At 42.4% G+C, this 21,959-nt stretch overlaps 1 protein-coding gene across 1 annotated transcript in view; it reads left to right on the top strand.

The window, feature by feature from the left end:
* LOC127004766 (leucine-rich PPR motif-containing protein, mitochondrial-like) overlaps nt 1–21,959 on the top strand; it is a 115,469-nt gene that overhangs the window by 21,268 nt on the left and 72,242 nt on the right. Inside the window, exons 4-5 of the mRNA XM_050872873.1 lie at nt 11,369–11,526; nt 21,368–21,477. Coding sequence (XP_050728830.1) covers nt 11,369–11,526; nt 21,368–21,477 — 268 coding nt within the window. The remainder of the gene's footprint in view (nt 1–11,368; nt 11,527–21,367; nt 21,478–21,959) is intronic.

Raw genomic sequence — 21,959 nt, 5'->3', positions numbered from 1 at the left:
GTTTTTCCTCTCTCTGCATTTGTTTGTTTGTTTTTCCTCTCTCTCTCTCTCTCTCTCTCTCTCTCTCTCTCTCTCTCTCTCTCTCTCTCTCTCTCTCTCTCTCTCTCTCTCTCTCTCTCTCTCTCTCTCTCTCTCTCTCAATGCATGTATACACAGGCATTGAGAGAGAGAGAGAGAAGCCACGTGGGCAGATGTCCACCGCTTCCACCCGCTCCACCTCATTCTACCCGACATGTCACATTTTTCCTGCACTTTGGAAGGCGCACAAATTTTTAGGGCCTATTATTTGCACTAATTATTCATGTACCACTCTGAACTGCTGTAATACATCAAATTACATTTTTCTCATTGATGACATACTATTAGATTTATATTTTTGCTTTTTATTATAATGTTAATATTAACTCGCGAAGGAAAAATATCCGGCATTTAGTCCTCCGCAGTATAAGGGTTAAACTTCAAGCACTTTTTTTTAACATACAGAAAATAAAATGATTTAGTTTGTATTCTCCACGGAGTTTTTTCAAAAATCTGTATAAAATTAGTGCTCCCCATAGAAACACTCCCTGGGCTGCATTTGAGAAAAGGAATCGGGACTATCGGAACATCCCCAGTGCTTTCAAATGCATGACGTGGCAGCACGAGTTGCCAACTCGGCACCAACCACTTTCAAAGATTCTCTCTCTCTCTCTCTCTCTCTCTCTCTCTCTCTCTCTCTCTCTCTCTCTCTCTCTCTCTCTCTCTCTCTCTCTCTCTCTCTCTTGTTAGTTTCTTTATACGTACACAGTGTCTCTGATTTCTTCCCTTTTGGACTGGGCAGCGAGAAAGACAAGAAAAGGATTGAAAGGCTCTGGGAGCACCGGCCAATTTAGACTTTTAAAAGCCAGTTTGCCAGCAGGCTGATGTGCAGAAGCGGCGCCTGCTGTAGATTTTAGTTGGCTAGTTAGCCAGATCACTTTCGTTTTTGCCTGCCAGAATAGACAGTTGGGCCAGGTCCACTTTACATGAAAAAATGAGCAAAGGAGGGGGAAAAGATTGATGGGAAGAGATACGGAGCGGTCGGGGAGCACGCCATGACTGTGACTTGGAGTTTGAGTGAGGGCCACGGCAGCCAACTGCGAACGTTCTTCTTGTCTACATCTATAAATTCTGGCTATATGATCGTTCTGATAGTGAGGATAATTAATTTTGTGACTTACTGAATACTAAAATGTGCAGAGAGAGAGAGAGAGAGAGAGGCGGGATAGAAATCCTCCCCAAAAACCAAAACAACTGCCACCATGAGATTTTCCCCCTCTGAAAAAAAATCCAACCTGGCAACTCTGCGCTCATTTTGCCAGAGGAGACCACGAGCCGCGTCATAGATGGTTTTACCCGCGTGATTTGAACATACGGTTCTGAAACCATACCACGTCATAGATGGTTTTACCCGCGTGATTTGAACATACGGTTCTGAAACCATACCACGTCATAGATGGTTTTACCCGCGTGATTTGAACATACGGTTCTGAAACCATACCACGTCATAGATGGTTTTACCCGCGTGATTTGAACATACGGTTCTGAAACCATACCACGTCATAGATGGTTTTACCCGCGTGATTTGAACATACGGTTCTGAAACCATACCACGTCATAGATGGTTTTACCCGCGTGATTTGAACATACGGTTCTGAAACCATACCACGTCATAGATGGTTTTACCCGCGTGATTTGAACATACGGTTCTGAAACCATATCGCATCATAGGAAACCGCGCCTTATGAATCCGTCACATTATATATATATATATATATATATATATATATATATATATATATATATATATATATATATATATATATATATATATATATATATATATATATATATATATATATATATATATATATATATATATATATATATATATATATATATATATATATATATATATATATATATATATATATATATATATATATATATATATATATATATATATATATATATATATATATATATATATATATATATATATATATGTACACGTCCCCAGATTGCAAAGGTTAAACATTCCTCTCACAACTTTTGCATTTGCTGCATCTTGGGGAGATGGTGGCTGAGTGGTTAGCGTGCCGGCGCCGCGTCTGGGAGATCCATGAGGGATGCGGGCTGGAATCCTGGCTGCCACACAGCTGGGATTTTTCAGTCACCGCTGAGTGGCCTAAGACTACCCACATGCTGCCCTGAAGACCACCTATCAACCTGGACTCTAGATTACCTCTCCAAAGAGAGGCTCAAAGATGAGCTCCGTGAGGCAATATGAGCCAAAACAAGATGGCGCCACTATAAACACTCGCCTGCGCCACAATGGGCTGGGCCAACCATCAGGCCCCCACCAGTGAAAAAGCCTAACGGCGCAATAGGCTGCTTCGTAAAAAAAAAAAAAAAAAAAAAAAAAGAATCCTGTCTCAGTGTCATATCTACAGCTATATAATCTATTACACTCTTCATGTCTCCCCTTGCCCATGTATACCTTTGAATTATCCTTTGCTGGAAGGTGGTTGCCAGGAACAAACCCCTTTCAGCACAAGCATCCACAAGGTATTGTCCATTCTCATTCACTCTATCCACACCCCACTTCCCAACCACTCCACTAACTTTTGCACTCGTGTCCCCTAACACAAAAATTCTTCTTTCAGTCCTAAAGGTTCTCAGACACTGTCTTAAATTCTCCCAGAATCTCCTCATCTCCTGCCATCACTCTGCCGTCACTCCCACACACCACACCCTTCCAAGTGTGTCTCACCCACAGCTAACACATTAATCCTTCCTTTCTGGAATTTGTTTTTTTTTTTTTTTTTTTTGTATGCCCTGCTAAGCAGTATTTTTTCTTCCCAGTGATGTGGGCCTGTGAAGCAGGCTTCTAGGGGTGGGGCCTCAGCCCAGGATCCCCGCCAGGTCTAGTGTGTGAGTAGGCTACGCCCTACAAGCAAGCCATCTGCTCATGCTGCCCCCTTGCTGATTTCTTGGCGGAAGCAGGTAGGAGTCTGGAGTCTGGGTTGGGGGTGGTCTGGGGACAGCATGGTGGGTTTGGGTCACTTTGACGACTGAAAATCCGGTGTCGATGTGAGAGTGGGATTGCGTCCTCCATCACGCGGCTGTGGGTGTCAGTAGCGCTATCATCTCCCTTCTCTTCCCTTCCTCATTCATCCCATTCATATTCACGTAAGCCACGTTAAGGAGCTCCTCCCTCCTCCTCCTCCCCTTCCCTGGGGTAGATGGAGACCCCCCCTCCCCCTGTAGCCACTTTTCGTCCATACCTGGAGGGGCCACTGGCAGCTGGCAGGGCTAGCACAGTGCTCAGTCCCGGACACAGGGCACCAGATCGTCTGGAATCACCAATGTCCTGCAATAAAAACTTTATGAAAGATAAAAAGCAATGTCACCTAAAAATAAAGTACCAAAGGTACCCCCCCCCCAAAAAAAAAAAAAAAGTTACTACATAAAAAAACAACACTAAAATCAAATTGTGGAGTAATATCAAGGCTACCTCATGAAGGCGGGGTAGGGTTTGGCTACCTCAGATGTGGCTATGGTAGCCCAGTGAGGTGCTGCTAGTTCCCAATAACCTGATGCTCAGCTTCACACAGTGACACCTCCAACCTTATTGATTACGATACTTTTTTTTTTTTTTTTTTTTGTTTATTTACTTTTTTTACGTCGCAGCCTATTGCGCTGGTAGGCTTCTTAGTCAGCCCAAGGCTTCTTCCCGGTGGGTCCTGACGGTCAGCCCAGCTTGTTCTGGCGCAGGCGAGTGTTTATAGTGGCGCCATCTTGAATTGGATCATGCTGCCCTCCCGGAACTCATCTTTAATCCTTGAATCTAGAGTCCGGATTGATAGGTGGTCTTCTGGACAGCATGTGGGTAGTTTTAAGCCACTTGGTGGCGGCTGAAAAATCCCAACTTGGTGGCACTGGGCGGGGATTGAACTCGCGTCCTCCTGAACGCGGTGGTGTTACTCTGTCGATTCAGCCACCGCCTCCCCACTGCCACCGCTCAAAGCCTTTGACTCTGCTCTCTCTAAAAGGCTGTGTGTGTGTGGAGCCCCCCAAACATTATATGGACAGCATCTGTGAGGGGGAAACAAACTTTTGGGGACTTTTGAGGAAGCTGATTTAGTAAGAGAGATATGAGGCTTCCAGTGAAGATTATGAGTAAAGGATAGACCAAAGATGATTAGTGTAGAAGAAGGTAACAGCTGAGTGTTATCAAAGAATAGGTGATAGTCGTTTGGAAGATTATGTCAAGTTGACAGGTGCAGAAATTGAGTATTTGAGACATTGAAGGACACCAGGTTCCTCTGTCCCATTCAGAAATGATAGCAAGGTCTGAGGTTAACCGTTGTGCAACCTCTATTACAGAATCATGTAGTTCCTGTTGGGAAAGTGTGTTGTCAAATGATGTTCAGTAATGCAGAGTTGAGTCATCAGTATGCAAGTGGATTGGACAGTTTGTTTGGGAAAGAAAATCATTAATGAACAGCAGAAAGAAAGTGGGAGATAGGGCAGAGCCCTGCGGGACAGCACTGTTGATAGGTTTAGGGGAAGGACAGTGACCGTCTACCACAGCAGAGATCGATCGGCCAGAAAGGAAAATGCAGATAACAGTACAAAGAGAGGGATAGAAACTGTAGGAGGGTAGTTTAGAAAGCAAAGACTTGTGGCAGACTGTCAAAAGCTTTTTAGATGTCTAAGGCAACAGGTAAAGCTTCACCAAAATTGCTAAGAGGGGATGACCAGGAGTCAGTTAAGAAAGCAAGGAGATAACCTGTAGAATGCCCTTTGTTGAACCTATACTAGACTTCAGAAAGGTCAGAAGTTGATAGATTCTTAAGAACTTTCCTATATATCTATAGTTGGGGGGGGTCTGCCGGTTTATGTATAGTTTTTTAATGTATTCAGTTAAAGCTATGAAATACATATCAGGAATTAGAGACACCATGCACAATGATAATTATTATAGGCCCCCAAAATCAAATATGTGATATTTCAACTTTTTTGTAAATATTTAGAAAAATCAATACCCATGAAAACAGTGTGGTAGAAGTACAAGGCCTAGCCCATCATATTAACCCCTTCAACACGAGAACACGTATTCTGCATCCTTGCGTGACCCATACCATATCAGAGGACGTGCATACTGCATCCTTGCATGCCCCGTACCATATCAGAGGACGTGCATACTGCATCCTTGCGTGACCTGTACCATATCAGAGGACGTGCATACTGCATCCTTGCGTGACCCGTACCATATCAGAGGACGTGCATACTGCATCCTTGCATGCCCCGTACCATATCAGAGGACGTGCATACTGCATCCTTGCGTGACCCGTACCATATCAGAGGACGTGCATACTGCATCCTTGCGTGACCCGTACCATATCAGAGGACGTGCATACTGCATCCTTGCGTGACCCGTACCATATCAGAGGACGTGCATACTGCATCCTTGCGTGACCCGTACCATATCAGAGGACGTGCATACTGCATCCTTGTGTGCCCCGTACCATATCCAAGGATGTGCATACTGCATCCTTGTGTGCCCCGTACCATATCCAAGGACGTGCATACTGCATCCTTGTGTGCCCCGTACCATATCCAAGGACGTGCATACTGCATCCTTGTGTGCCCCGTACCATATCAGAGGACGTGCATACTGCATCCTTGTGTGACCCGTACCATATCAGAGGACGTGCATACTGCATCCTTGCGTGACCTGTACCATATCAGAGGACGTGCATACTGCGTTCTAGCTCGCTTGAAATTTGGCAAGTGCGGCGATCCTGGATAAGGCGCGGGGCGCAGTTTTGGCCCAGCCATAGTGAAGGGGTTAACAGAGAAAAATTGGAAAAAGTGTATGGTTTGGAAATTATGAATTTAAGATATCTATTATTTTCACGATGATAGACAAAAAAAATGTCAAAATTGTACTTTGTCAAATGTGAAGAAAAATGCCGATATTTGATATTGAAACAGGATTGGACCTATTGTGTATGTATTATTTTTCAATGCATTCAACCAATAAATGATGAAGCTGATACACTTTGAATGTATATGCCTTATATGTTTTGAGGTACAGGCCAGTAAAGTTTCTGACTACCTTTGAACTCAAGCAGGGAAGCACCGTTAAGTGATATCACGGCACGTTTTCTTTTTTGAACTACAGTACCCTCCCGAGTTATGCACTTGCTTTGTTCCGAGGGTATAGCGCTAAACTTGAGGATCGCAAAACTCCCGGTATTGAAAACTGAAAACGCTTATTTTTTCCAGCCAGTGGAGAAGCTGACTTGTTTTCCATATTACTCCCTTGTTATCCAGGGTTGGGTCCAAGTACATGTACTAGGACTTGGACTTAAGTACAGATTTTTGTGTACTTGTACTTGAGTTTAAAAATTCAATTGTACTTGTACTTTTACTTAGACCCAAAGTACTTGAAAAATACCAAGTACATTCAAGTACAAACAAGTACATTGTATTTAACCAAAAGTTATATACACTTGGCCCTCGATTTAACGGACCCCGTTTTAACAGATTTCGGATTTAACGGACCACAAAATCTCAACGGACAAATCTGCCCAGCAACGGACATTGTGTCCGTTGTTGGGCAGATTTGTCTGGTGTGACATCGGCTTTAGAAACGTCAAAACCCTAAAACAATAACAATATCACAGAAATTTATATTTTTCATCAAAACTGCTTGCATCACCTCCCTTAAGGAGGTCGAGGAGGGTGAAGCCCCTCTCCCCCCTCCCGTTAGGTAGGTTAGGTTAAGTTAGGTTTTGGTTAAATTTATTTGGCTCGCTGTTTGGGGCGGCGGAAATACGAAGTGCGGGACGGGACACGGCGTGTGTGGTCCAGTTTGTGTTGCAAGAAATACCTCTTTACAAAAACAAGTCGCGCTGCTGCCCACCACGCATGTGTACAGGGGAATACACAGCAGGAAAAACATTAATTTACCTGGTTTTGTTCAATTAGTGTGTCGAGTGTGAGCAGTGAGTGAAATTAATAGACAGTATGCATGTTGAACCTCTCTCTGTGAGTTGTTTTGCGGCTGCGGCAGCGGCGGGTGCAACAGCCATTGAAAAGTCAGAAAAGTCAGTCATTTAATGATTTGTGACAAAACAATTATCACATTATTTCATAACACGCTGAAAACTGAAAAAAAAATGTTTCCGCTGCCCATGTGAGACTAGCACACTTGTAGAATTTTACCCAAATGCGTAAACAATATGCCCCCCCCCACACACACACAAACACAGGGCCCCACTGTCAACCCTTGATCGCTGGAAGGCCAACAAAACAACACGTGTCGGCGGAGCTGAGGCGTAGGTGGAGATGGCTTCTTCTGGAGTGTTCTATGGAGCTAGTTAGGCTGTGCCTGTCTTACGGCCTCAACGCAGAACAGGTCAAAAGAAGAAGAAGAAGCGCGGTTTGTTTTGTTGGTCCTCTAGTGGAGCTCGGACAGAGAGAGCTTGAACGGGACAAGTTGTGAACGCCACCTATACAGACAACGTGCAGACAACTTACACAATAAAAGAACTATATACCTATGTTTATTATTAGGTTTGTCGATATCATTTTAGTTTTTTTTTACAATAACTTTATTGTATACCGGTATTTATCGTATGTAAGTATTTTCCAGCAACGGACTTTTTCAAGCAACGGACCAGACCTTTCCCCATTTTAATCCATTAAATCGAGGGCCGAGTGTACTGTATATAGCTTCTAGTGAACTTTGTAATGATTCTATTGGTAAATACATACATTAAGTGTTATGATATTGTAGTGTAATATTATTATGTCTCATTAATGTGTAAATACGAAAACTACTAACTTTTGTGCCCTACGAACCTGTGACTAACTTTTTTATCACAAAGTACTTGTACTTAAGTACAATGACATGTACTTGGACTTGGACTTAAGTACATAGCAAAGTGACTGTACTTGTACTTGAAAAATGTCAAGGTAATTGGACTAGGACTTAAGTAGTCACCTGTACTTGTACCCATCCCTGTATGTTTTCTCAAAATACATACCTTGGGAAAAGGAAGAAAATGGGAAGAGAGAACGGGTTGTTTTGAAGCTGCATCTGAAGGTGGCTGCTGTACGATTGGCTGACAGTTCTGAAAACACATTTGTCATTTGCTGAGTCTGAGGACGTCATCGACAGGTCTCACCCAATCAGCGGCCTCACTACCATAAGGCGGTGTCACACTGGCCATTTTCCTACAACTGTTGGGGCTACGTGCAACCGCAGTTGCCCATACGCCCAACTGGGAGCGAGTTGTCAGCTACCCATATGCTGGTGTCACTCTGGGCCTTTTACCTCCAACTACATTGGCAGTAGGGGCAACTGACAACTCGCTCATGACTAGGGGTACGGGCAATCACGGTTGCCTGTACCCCTAATAGTTGGAGAAAAACGGCCAGTGTGGCACCTCCTTTTAGGGCAGCGCACATGACACTGACGGTAGGTAGACGTGATCCATACACGTCAAAGCAGTGTGATACTCAGGGTGATAATACACAAAAGTAGGGATGGTAAGAATATAGGACTAAGTGCAAAACTCAAGGATAGCGAAACTTGAATCGCGCGAAACTCATGAGGGTACTGTAGGATATTTAAATTAATATTTCATCGCCTCCAAAAGTAATATCTTAATGTCCAGTGTTACGAGCACTCAGTAGGTTGTCTAGGGGAATTTTGTTAAGTGACCGAACACTCGAACATTTAAAAGGTGATGGAAAGAGTGAATTAGCTTAACCTTAATTTAATTTAATATAATTAACAAAACCGAAGTATATCATGAAATCCACGATAGCTGGGCACGATAACAGAAAACCTTATTCCCGATAACCGATAACTGATAATGAAAAACCTTATCGGTGATAACCGATATTCGTTATTTGGAGACACAAATATAGGCGATAACCGATAATCAATGCCCGATATAAATCCACAATTCCGATACTAGCTAGCGATAAGTCTGATAGGCGAAAACGATACTATATTGATATTTCAGATGGAAAAACATAGATGAATTAAAATTTTCATTATCTATATTCTAGAAAACTTACAAAACCTGAAGACCACACGTTGACACGTACATATGGACGGTAATACTAGAAAAGCCTGAACCTGTGTTGTGTTATTTGGTGTCCCCACCGTCAACGCTTTTGTTTACAAACACTGGTCTCTCGTGAACAGTGCATGCTCAGACCAGCAAGCGTAGACCTGTACAGTCTCACAAAGCTTTTCAGCTGTTTTAGCACGACACTCTGTCACGAGTTGTATTTACTGATTCAGCCTTCCAGCACTACTCTTTATGTGTTAAAAGCTTGGTGAGACTGTACAGGCTACACTGTTCAAAGCGCCCAGCTTTTGAAGATGGGACACGATAATTGATTTTGAGTAACATAAAAAGAAATCTCTTCACCGAAGATATTTCATACCCCGAAGTTTTTTCACACAACACCGGGCACCCGGGCCACGTGTAGGGAGGAGACAACGTTTTTTCTGAAAGGCGGAAAAAAGTAGCGATTATCGCTAGTTTGGTTACAAAAGTAACGAAGATACCGATATATATTTAAATAAGTAGCGGATGGCCGATAACCCGATTTTGTTAACAGCGATAACTTATCGCGATAACACCCAGCTATGAAATCCACCACCTGTGGCAAGTGAAAAGAAGTGATCTTGCCGTACGGATAATGCTTAATACAATATTTAATGGTAATACTCTAAGACAAGACAAGACAATAGTAAACCCTAATAAATGAATTCTAACACAAAACCACATGAACACAAGAAGATAACACAAAACACGAAATACACAGCACAATAACAAATACACGAGATTCACCACCAGAAATGAGAGTCAGAGTATCACTGGTCACAAGAGTGTCGCACAGTATGCTTACAGACGAAGGAAGATGGACACCACTGCTATAAATCCTTATTCCTCGGTAGGGAAGAGGCACCTCAGCTACCTGGAAGACGACTGCTTGGGATGGCGTGGCGAAGTATGCACGTCACCTCGCAATAGCCCGAGGTTGCGTCAGTTGTAGGTTCAGTGAAGCAGGCCGGCGAGATCTCGAATCAGTGCCGGGTGTTTTCCCGAGCTGAGAGGATAAGAAGTAACCAGCAGTGGGAGTGTTTGGGACAACAAGTAATAGCCCAGTAATATGTAGGGGAGAGTGCGAGGCTTGTGATACCAGGCATAAGATATTCTGTTTTCAGGCTCCTGTTCCCCTTTGCAAGGTTTCCTCTCACAGAGGAGGGGTGTCATAGCTGCCCAGTGTTACTCACGGTGGCCAGGTTTGTGCCTAGAAGTTTCCATGTTCATAAACTTTTTGATCTTTCTTCATTTTCTTTACTTCTTTCAATTTCTTCTTGCTGTAGCCCTTCTTTTCTCGTCATCTTTCTGTAGTTCCAGGAAGTGGTCGAGAGCTGCTTCTGTCATAGGCAAAATTGTGCTTACTTGGGCCACAGAGTTGTTTCGTCCTGCACGTGCAAACTTGGTCTTGTGTGTGTCCAGTTCCACATCTTTACGTGAAAGCATTCATTAGCATTTTAGGGGAGGCCCCGAAGACATTGCACCAACAGGTCTTCAACTGTCTTGTTCTCTATGTAATGTGTGGCGTCTTCAACAAAAAAGCTTGTAGCAATGGAAGAATTGTAAAATTGTGGGGAGGGGGGTCAGAGCACCTCATGGGAAGGCGCTGGAGCGCCAAGTGCGACACGTCTCTTTACAGAGGCCGTGAGCGCACCAAGGCCCTGAGGGTAGAGTTATACTTGACTGGGTCTATGTCCGACAAGACTCTTTAAGTTACCGTGTATCACTTGATACTGATATTCATAAATATCACAAGAAATAGACTCTACACATTTATTCATGCAATAACATAATATCAAGTTATGGGAGGTGTCAATTACATGCATATACTAGGAAAACTAAGGTGTATTTTGATGGATTATTTTGTATGTAGACACTCAAAGGCCGAACGAAGCCGATAATTTTTTTTTTCAAAAGTTTTTTTTTAATAATTTTCACCATATTATGACCAGCTGACCTCCTTAATGCTAATCTGATAGAAAGTTTTAATTTGAGGTGAGATTGGTTGATGGATATGGAGAGCAGATGGTAAATAACTGATCTGGAGCTGTGAGTAGGCCAACTGGCCTTTTGCAGTCACCATATGTTCTTGATTACTTGTTTATCTTTGTGTATGAAGTAGTTTTCAGAAGTGTGTTGGTTTAACTGAGATTTGGCAGACATTCTCCCTTATCCTCCCTTGCATTCCTCCCTCACTTCTTCTGCAGGGGTGCCCTTGGACATCAGCCATTACAACACACTTCTTCGAGTGTACTTGGAGAATAATCACAAATTTTCCCCGACGGAATTTCTGGCACAGCTGGAAAGGAACGGCGTGGAGCCCAACAGAGTGACCTATCAGCGCCTCATTGCAAGATACTGCCAGGTGAGTTGGTGATGGCATGAGTGAAAAGTTTAGGGAAATATGAATTGTTTTCAAGAGATGTGTTCCCTTACACAGCATGCAAAGGTGTGATGTAGTGGAAAATATCAAAAGGGCATAGAAAAGCAAAATCAGGGGAAGAAAAGGACAGAAAAACACCTAAGTTCAGGGTGAAGTATATAAGTGCGCACTGTTGAGTAACTAAGGGCCACTTTCACAGTCACTTTGTTTGTTATGATCGTTATCAATGGCGGCGATCGACGCTATAGTTTTCCACGTGAAACTGGCCTATGGGGTAGTGGTGGCTGCAGAGGATGCAAGAGGTGTTTAGAGTGTGTGCCAAGGTGCGGGGCTAGGCTAACTCTGCAGCCGCCACTACCCCATCGGCCAGTTTCACGTGGAAATACTATACAGTCGTCCCTCAAATAGTACGGGGCTTAGGGACCCAGGACTCCTGTACTATTCGAAAATCCGTATAAAATTATTGTATTCTTGGGCTGCGTTTGAGAGAGGGAATCGGGACTTTAGGAACGTCATGAGTGCTCTCAAATGCGTGACGCGGCAGCACGAGTTGCCAACTCGGCATGTCTGCTGGCTCCCGGCTTTGAGAGTTGGAGCGCCTTCGTGCTGTGATGACGTCATCAGCAAATATGGCAGCCCAAACAAACACATATAAGTGTTTCCATTGCATTTCACCTCTCTGTGCCACCATAACCACTACAGCTTCCTTTTCATCTTCTGTTGTAAGGATTTCGTCAGCCAGGACAGCTAGTAATGCATGTGTAACATTGCCAGGAAGATAAGCGTACGCAATTTTGCTGCGAGTGAGACGCCATTACCATAGCAACGACGAGGCTTAGTAAAAGGACAGCCTTTATCTCCATTCTTGCAGCACTCTTGGAGCACTGCCAGTTACTGCAGCAAGAATTTCTTTTACACTAAGATTGATACAGCGAACACTGCTCTCATTCACGTGGTATGCTCTCCCTACCGCAACGTAACTCATCCCAAAACGTATCTTCTACATCTGAATTCTTCTGCAAGGTGAACACCTTTCTCGAAAGCTTTGGGGTGCTTTCAGCAGGTGTTTTGGTAGAACAGTGTTGCCACTCACACCATGGCTACTTAGGGCGACTAGCGGGAAATTTAAAAATCCTAAAAAAATTCTTCCATGACAATCCGTATAAAACCGAAACCGTACTATTTGAGGGACGACTGTAGTGGCGATCGCCGCCATTGGTAAGGATCAAAACAAACAAAATGACTGTGAAAGCAGCCCTCAGTGCCGCTTTCACAGTCACTTTGTTTGTTTTGATCGTTACCAATGGCGGCGATAACCCCTCAGCCGCCACTACCCCATCGGCCAGTTTCACGTGGAAATACTAGAGCGGCGATCGCCGCTATTGGTAATGATCAAAACAAACAAAATGACCATGAAAGCGGCCCTAAGTGCATGCTGTGAAGTATAAAAGTGTGGAGAAGGAGGACCTAAGAAGCGATACAAAGCGTTACAGGTCAAAAGAAGAAGGTCCACTACACTGGCCGGTGTTGCGAGAAATATCTCCCTGATGAAATTAGTCATTCTGCTGTCCACCATGCATGCGCGCTGTGGGAATACACAGCATTAAAAGTATTAATTTGCCTGGTTTTGTTCTAGTCTGTCCGCTTGTGATCTTTGTGAGTGGTGAGGGAAATATGGAAACAGTAAGCAAGTTGAACCTCTCTGCGAGCTATTTTGCGGCGGCGGCAGCGGATTACGTTCAGTAGGCATTGAAAAGTCAATCATGATATTAGTGATTTCATGATTTTTAACAGAAAGAGTTAGCAGATTATTTCATAACACACAGAAAACTACCAGAAAAATATGGGTTTGTCCAACTGTCCCACGGGTGACCGCAAGCGACTGCCCTTACTTTAGCAGACGACACCACGTGGATCACAAGCGTGTACAGTCGTCCCTCAAATAGTACAGTTTTGGTTTTATACAGATTGTCATGGAAGAATTTTTGTAGGATTTTTAAATTTCCCACTCATCACACCAAGTAGCCATGGCGTGAGTGGCAACACTGTTCTACCCTTACACCTGCTAAAAGCACCCCAAAGCGTTCGAGAAAGATGTTCACCTTGCAGAAGAATTCAGATTTAGGAGAAGTTACATTTTGGGATGAGTTACGTTGCGGTAGGGAGAGCATACCACGGGAATGAGAGCAGTGTTCGCTGTAACATTCATAGTGTAAAAGAAATTCTTGCCGCAGTAACTGGCAGTGCTCCAAGAGTGTTGTAAGAGTGGATATAAAGGCCATGCTTTTAAGCCTCGTTGTTGCTATGGTAACGGTGTCACACTCCCAGCAAAATGGCGTACGCTGATCTTCCTGGCGACGTTTAAAATGCATTACTAGCTGTCCTGGCTGATGAACTCCTTACAACAGAAGATGAAAAGGAAGCTGCAGTGGTTATGGTGGTACTGAGAGGTGAAATGCAATGGAAACACTGATATGTGTTTGTTTGGGCCGCCATATTTACTGATGACGTCATCACAGCACGAAGACGCTCCACCTCTCAAAGCCGGGAGCCAGTGGACATTGGTAACTTGTGCTGCTGCGTCACGCGATTGAGAGCACTCGGGACGTTTTGAGAGTCCCGATTCCCTCTCTCAAATGCAGCCCAGGAGTGTTTCTAGGGGGGGGCACTAATTTTATACGAATTTTAGAATAGTACGGGGGTCCTGGGTCCCTAACCCCTGTACTATTTGAGGGACGACTGTATTCAGAACTGCCAGCCAATTGTAAGGCAGCTGCCTTCAACTGCAGCTTAAAACTGATCTGTTTTCACTTCCCATTTTCTACTTATTAACAAGGTACGTATTTTGAGATAACAAGAGAGTAAAGTCAAAAAAATTGTGAGATCAAGGGAGTAAAGTCAGAAAAAGTCATTATTTTCCACGGGTCGGAACCAATAAGCTCTTTTACATGTATTTCAATACCTCGAGTTTCGCGATCCTTGAGTTTAGTGCTATACCTTCGGAATGAAGCAAGCGCGAAACTCGAGAGGGTACTGTAGATTGGTTACTGTTACTAACTGACACGCCTCAGAATTAAACTACACTCTCCCTATTGTCAACCACAACTGTACAGTAAATTAATTTACGAATGCTACGGATCCGTACTACTCACTGGGAACCCGATGATGCTCTAGCCCCTAAATGGTGGGTGACGGGTTTTTCCCAGTTGCCACGTAGAGGGCGGGTAACAGGATTTCCTGGTCTGCCTTTTTCTGCCGTAATTTTGAAGTTTGCGCTGGGATTTATGGGTCACCGTGACTCCTCAGCTGCCGCACAACTCAAACACGCCACGTTCAACATTCTCGTGACTGTAACAACGGCAGGAGGAGTGTTTTTTGATTCTTCTTCGTCTAATTCCACGCCCGAGATTCCACGGACTTGACTCACAGGAAGGCTAAGCCCTGTTATAGTGCAACCTCACATTGGTGGCCATCCATTAGATCAACCTTATTATGGTAATGGTGGAAGTGATCGTGAGGCATCTGAGGATGTTTCCTTCAGGGTCATCAATTTCAGAATATGAGAGGAATGAAGGAGCTTTGCAGCGGATCCTGGGTGCTCAGTAAGTAGGGTCAGGAGGGGGAGGGCTGCTCGCCACACCGTGCCACCTACACAATTCACAGCACTCTGAACACAGGCCTGCAGCGAGGTGAAAATTACTGTACACCACGGAAACACCACGTGACGTAGAGATTTCGGGTTTGTGGTAGACTGAAGAGGAAGGATGGATAAAGGAAATGCCCATAAAATTTATGCTCTTGGCTCAGGCAGAGCCATGAAATTGATAATGGAAACTGACCAATTTTCAGGAAAATGTCAGAACATTCCCGTACGGGGTGAACTGATTTCACCCTGCATCCCCGCCCTTTAGGCTGCGTTTCCACCAAGCAAATCAAATTGATTCAATTCATGAAGAATCATTTGACTCGATTCATTTTGAATCAGCATAGTTCCAACTGACTGAGTCTGAATTAACATTCAAAAGGCAGTACCAAGCCTGGCTTTCACGAGAATGGACGTATACACTGTCGCTGATGTAGCAGCATTCTGTGGCTGAGGCAGCGTAGGCATAGGCGTAGGCCATAGGATCACTGAGATCGTATATTGCACGTCGTTCTCGCACTAAACTAATCAGGACGTCCACTATCATGGTGCTAACTCTTCGGGTGACTCGCCGTGAATGATGAAAAAATGGGTCCAAATCAATCAGTGATTATGAATTGCCATGAATTGTTATGATTTGAATTGACTCGATTCGCTTGGTGGAAATGACTACATTGAAATTAATGTGGTGAATGAAGACAAATCATGAATTGTGTTGATTCTTCATGAATTGAATCGAATCGATTCGTTTGGTGGAAATGCACCCTTAGGGGTTAACCTTTTCACTACGGCCGGGTGAAAACAGCGCCCCGCCCCTTATCCGGTCTGGCCGCGCACACCAAATTTGAAACGTCGCTACAGAATGTAACAAGTTTTAAGCCATAAACTCAACATAATCATCATGTACAATATATAAAAATATGCAATATTAAATGGTGCACATAAAGAAATATAAATTAATTAATAATTTTGAGATGTATGCATAAATATACAGAGAAATTTGGGTTATGCGTAGACGACGTGTGTCTGCTGAATTGTATTTCCTTATATTATTTGTGATAAAAAATAGATTTGTGGAGGAGAGGGAAGGGAAGGACACAGATGTAAGATCACGGAAAATATCCCGCTTATTCACCGGCAGTACGCACAGATCTCACGGAGTAAAAGGCTGAAAGGCCGTCCTCCTGGAGGTGGGTCTTGTGTGTGTGTGTGTGTGTGTGTGTATGAGAGAGAGAAGAAATAGGCTGCGAGAGAGAGAGAGAGAGTGTAGATTGACACATCACTGACTTTTTTTTTGATAGGGTAAATATAATTTTTTTTATTTCATTTCTTCTTTACTTTTTCATCTTTATTCATATTATTTTTGTTTCTTTGGGGGAGGGCACTTGGGTGAAGGCATTAGGGATATTTTATTCATCTTTTTTTTGTTTTTTGTGAGGAGGGCACTTGGGCAGCGGCACCCTTCTTCCATGGCTGTGAAACAAATAAAAAAAAGAGAAAGAAAACTAGAACAAAATTTGCGTAGGTATAACAGGTTGAGAATCCGTTATCCAAAATTCCTGGGACTGAAAGTGTTGCGAATTTCGGATTTTCTCGGATTTCGGAATATCATCCCAAAAGCCGCCCCAAACCCGCAATCTTGATATACAAAAATTTCTGACACAAGGCATGGGATTGTTTGAAACCATAGGCACCACTACAATCATCCATAAAATAATTACTTGAAATATTCAACAAATATATTAATCTCAGGCACTACTGCCATGGTTCATAGGAATAAAAAATATAATTTTCATGTAAAATACAAAAAAAAAGACTTGCCCTCCCCTGTTTCCACCACATACAGATATGCAGTAAACCTTCATTTTTACAGACCTCGACAACAAATTTCAGCTTTTAACAAACTTTGTTGCCTTTCCGGTGGTATGTACCTACATGGCTTACTGAACAAGTTTGGCAATTGCTGGGTTATGTTTGGTGGTGGGCTGGCCGCTGAGCATGTACCAGACACCTTGGTCAGCAGAACATAATGTCCAGTGTGTCATTATTGTTTTGACTTCCCCTTATTGGTGTAGAATTGTGATGTTTTCATGCACGTAAGTACCGTATTTGATGGCTTATAAGACGCGCTTTTTTTCCCCAAAAATGTCCCTGAAAAATACCCTGCATCTTGTAAGTCAAGGTTCAGCTCTGGGCCAATGGCTAATGAAGTTTTAGTGCAGCAGTGGCAGTTAACCCTTTCATTGCTAAACGCTTGCAGCGAGTGTTAGGTGTATTTGCTGGTGGCGCTAAACACCCGCTGCGACCTCCACCCGCACTAAAATCTCCCGCGTATGAGAGTGTTCCAACACTAATTCTCACAACACAGGGTTGCCAATTGAGTGGATTCTTCACTAAATTTGGTGGAAAATCATATCAGCCTAGTGGGGCAAATCTACGGACGAGTAACTGGTGGATGTTCTTGCCCAATATAGCGGCATTTTTGCATAGCTTCACCTATCACCGACTGATTCTTTGACCAAATAGTTGTAAATATTGCAGTTGGCAATGTTCCCTTGCCAGAATCTGAAGAAAAAAATGTCCGCAGTTCCCTCAATATGGCTGATCATCACGCACGCACCGACGTAAGTGTTAACAATCAACACTCCCTGAACATGCATGCACGTTCGCAAGAGAGGCATACATAACCGACTCCTATAGATCTGGGCCTCCTCTTTCCAATGGTGTTTTTGTATTTTAGCTGTGATTAATATTTTTTGAGATACAGAGGTTGAAAGAGACCCCCAATTGGGCTGCCCGACTGCTCCTGAGGGGATAGTCGCATCCACACTGCGCGCAATGAAAGGGTTAAATTAAACTGCAAACCTCTCCACAAACGTAAACAAGGTGGCGATCACTTTTACAGCACCTTTTTTCTGAAGTAACAATGTTTAACAGTATTTACCACTACTTCATATATAATGACACCAGTCAGGAAGAAAATTAAGTGACTCAATGCTTGTATATAATACAAACTAGTGGACGGCTGCACACCAAACCTGACAACACGCGCAAGACATGCTACGTTTCCTCAGAAGACAGGGATCATTGAGGTAAGACAGACCTTCATAAAACTGTTTAACTTTGTTTGATTGGTAAACACAAACAACGTATGAATAGTACTGATGAGATATTGAGAAGATAGGTTATTATTCGATATGTACAAGTGCCCGTTTCTCAAGTTTGCGCTTATCTTTTAACATTCTTACTTTACATATGTGTTCAACAAACATTGAAGCACATTCAAGTTTGAAACTTCACACTTCATTATGTTTTTAAAATGTACTAGAATGTTACAGCAACTAGACTTATGATGCAGAATAATAATAAAATTAGATGCTGTCTCCGCCATGTTTGTTTACATCTCAAAGCAGTACCCTCGAGGCTCTCAGAAAGATCAATTCTGGTAGGTTCCAGCAAATATTAAAGGTTTTAAGTGTAAAATATTGGGATTTGATAAGGATCTGAATACATGTAAATTTTAACAATGACCTGATGGTGGGGAGGGCTGTGAATGTCGGGCAAAAAATCTTCACCCAACACTCGTGTTTCAAACCCATTTAATATATTTCTTTTCAAATGCCTGTCAAAATTGGGGGTGTGTCTTATAAGCCCATGCGTCTTATAAGCCGTCAAATGGGTAAATAAACTTTCATCTAATATAATGAACAAACTTTGTTATACGTATATGGAAATGATCGGAAATAGTGAACTTTAAGCTTATGTAACGAACAAAGTTTGTTATACACCAAAAGTTTGTATCTCTCGGATATAACAAATTTTTTGATGTAACGTCACCCCTTTGCCACAATAGGTTTGTTATAGCAAGGACTTACTGTACAAAAACAAGGCAAACCATGAAAGAGATAAAAGATTTGGTGTGATAATGAGGCTACCTTGTGTAGACAGGGTAAGGGTTTGCCACCACAGGCAATGCCTATTGTAGGCCTTAAGGTGTTGCTAAAAAAAATAATACTCTAGCCTTACATAGTGTTGCATTTTTTCATTCATTCATCTTTGACGCCTGCTCCTAGGAGCTCCCACCAGGGGATGGCCACGGCAGAAGAGTTTCCAACTTTCTCTATCCAGACACTCCCTCCTTGCCTGCTCAAAGTTTCTCAAAGATCTTTCCCCCCTCTCCCTAACATACTCTTGCACCCTATCCCTCCATTTCACTGGAGGTCGTCCTCTAGCATTCCCTCCCTCTATATCACTCACATACACCCTTCTGGTCATCTTGCTCTCCTCCATTCACTCCATGTGGCCAAACCACTTTAAAGTCTGTCGCTTCACTTCTTCCACCACTCCACACTTCTTCCCTTCACCCGTGACACATTCCAAAACGCTCGTACACACTTTCATTACTCATTCCATCCATTCTACTCACACCACAAGCACTCCTCAAATAACTCATTTCCATTGCCTGCACTCTAGACCTCTGACTTTCATTCCAGGCCCACGTTTCACTTGCGTATGTGAGGGTTGGTACTATTATTGTATTTCTCAAATCCCTCTTTACCTCCATGCTCACACTTCTGCCATTCATGATTCGTCCCAAAGACCCTACCACCCTTCTTCCTTGTCTCTCCTTTTGTACCACCATGCTTACACATAACTGATCCAAGGTACTTAGACTCATTAACTTCCTCCATTTCTTCACCATTCAAAATTATTTTGCATTCTTTTCCTCATTCAATTCCCACTCTATATGGGCATGCAAAATCCACAACCTCACTTCTACTCCGCTCACAAACCATCACTTTATTTCTGTTGACATTTACTTTCAGCTTTCTCCTTTTACATACACTATCAAATATACTGACCAAATTTTGTAAGTCACTTTCATTTTCTGCAATGAGCACTTTGTCATCAGCAAATAAGATTGAATTCAGCACCCACTTTCTTCCCTCAGCGTACATTTTTACTCCAACTTCTCCAACTTTGCCCTTCATGGCACCTCGTGACGTCATAGTCACAGTTGCCCCTCCCCATCGGCTTCAAGCTCCGCCTGAGCAGCCCCTTTCTTTCTCTGGACCCTGGGGAAACCCACAGGCAAGATTCACCCACTAACGTAGCCTACGAGCAGAAACTGGACGTCATCAGGAGGATTGAGAGAGTGATAGGCGGGAAACAATGAATTTTCCCCTTATGTGAGCGCAGGTGGGATAAAATGGCATTCCCATATGCATTACTGAATGAAAAAGTGGGTGTTGGCGGTGGCCGAGTGGAAAAGGTGGTGAGCGTGGGGTCGGACTGAACAACATCAAAAGACAGATAATGCCTACCGGTGCACTCGGGCTAGAACGAACGAAAAAAAAAAAAAGTGTGGGTGTGGTAAAATGGCAAGGGCCAGAACGAAATTGTATTTTCTCCATAGGTTTAGTTATTCCTATGACGTGGTTTCCTATGAGTCGGCCGTTACTCAGAACCAGTTAACCGCGCCATACGTGACTCGACTGTATTTAGATTTTAAAGTATGCCACAATGTCCCTTTCCTTGCATTTTTGGTCATTTTTTATGCTAAAACTGCTCTTCTCAGCATTTGAGCTACACACCATCTCTCCTGCAGGCCTGTGGCATCACTGCACATTACTGTTTACTTAAACTCATCCCCACGTAGCCCAACTTCATATCCTCAGTTAACAATAGTCAGTAGGTAGTGCCATTCAAATAGTTCGATTGATTGGATTACAAGAGTCCTTTCTAATCCCTGCTCTGCCACACAGTCCCAACACTTACTTTTCTCTCTCATATGTTAGATACTGCAGGTCCTTTCCTCCCCTTGGTTAGATATTTAATATATGAGAAGGAAAAATAGGTGTTGGGACTGTGTGGCAGAGCAGAGGGGAGGAAAGGACCTGCGGAATCCACCGCCCAAAAGGACTACATGAAATGGTTGGACTATAGTATCTTCATTTATTCATCCCTTTCATTGGAAAGTTTCAGAACTACCTTCCTTATTCTGCATATGCTCCTTCCTTAGATTCAAGCTTTCAAGAGGGGTGTATCAAGGCATCAGGTATCAAGCCTTTGGATTGCCCCCTAACTGTAAGAAAAAAAAATGCTACATTCACATATCAGTAAAATGATCAATTGGCCTTAACCTTCAAGGTGACAGCATTCTTCCCTACCTTCCAACAGGATGGAGATATTGAGGGCTCCACCAAGATCCTGGAGTTTATGAAGGAGAGACAGCTACCAGTGGGGGAGAATATCTTCAATGCACTCATCACAGGACATGCCAGAGCACAGTGAGTCTATTTATATATCTATATCTATCTATCTACTGTACTATATATATATATATATATATATATATATATATATCTGTATATATGTGTATATATATATCTATCTGTATATATATATATCTCTCTCTCTCTATCTCTCTCTCTCTACTCTTATATATATATATATATATATATATATATATATATATATATATATATATATATATATATATATATATATATATATATATATATATATATATATATATATATATATATATATATATATATATATATATATATATATATATATATATATATATATATATATAATATATAATATATATATATATATATATATATATATATATATATATATATATATATATATATATATATATATATATATATATAATATATATATATATATATATATATATATATATATATATATATATATATATATATATATATATATATATATATATATATATATATATATA

Source organism: Eriocheir sinensis, chromosome 29, assembly GCF_024679095.1.
Source record: "Eriocheir sinensis breed Jianghai 21 chromosome 29, ASM2467909v1, whole genome shotgun sequence".
Lineage (NCBI taxonomy): Eukaryota > Metazoa > Arthropoda > Malacostraca > Decapoda > Varunidae > Eriocheir > Eriocheir sinensis.
This window is presented reverse-complemented; position numbering and strand designations above follow the sequence as displayed.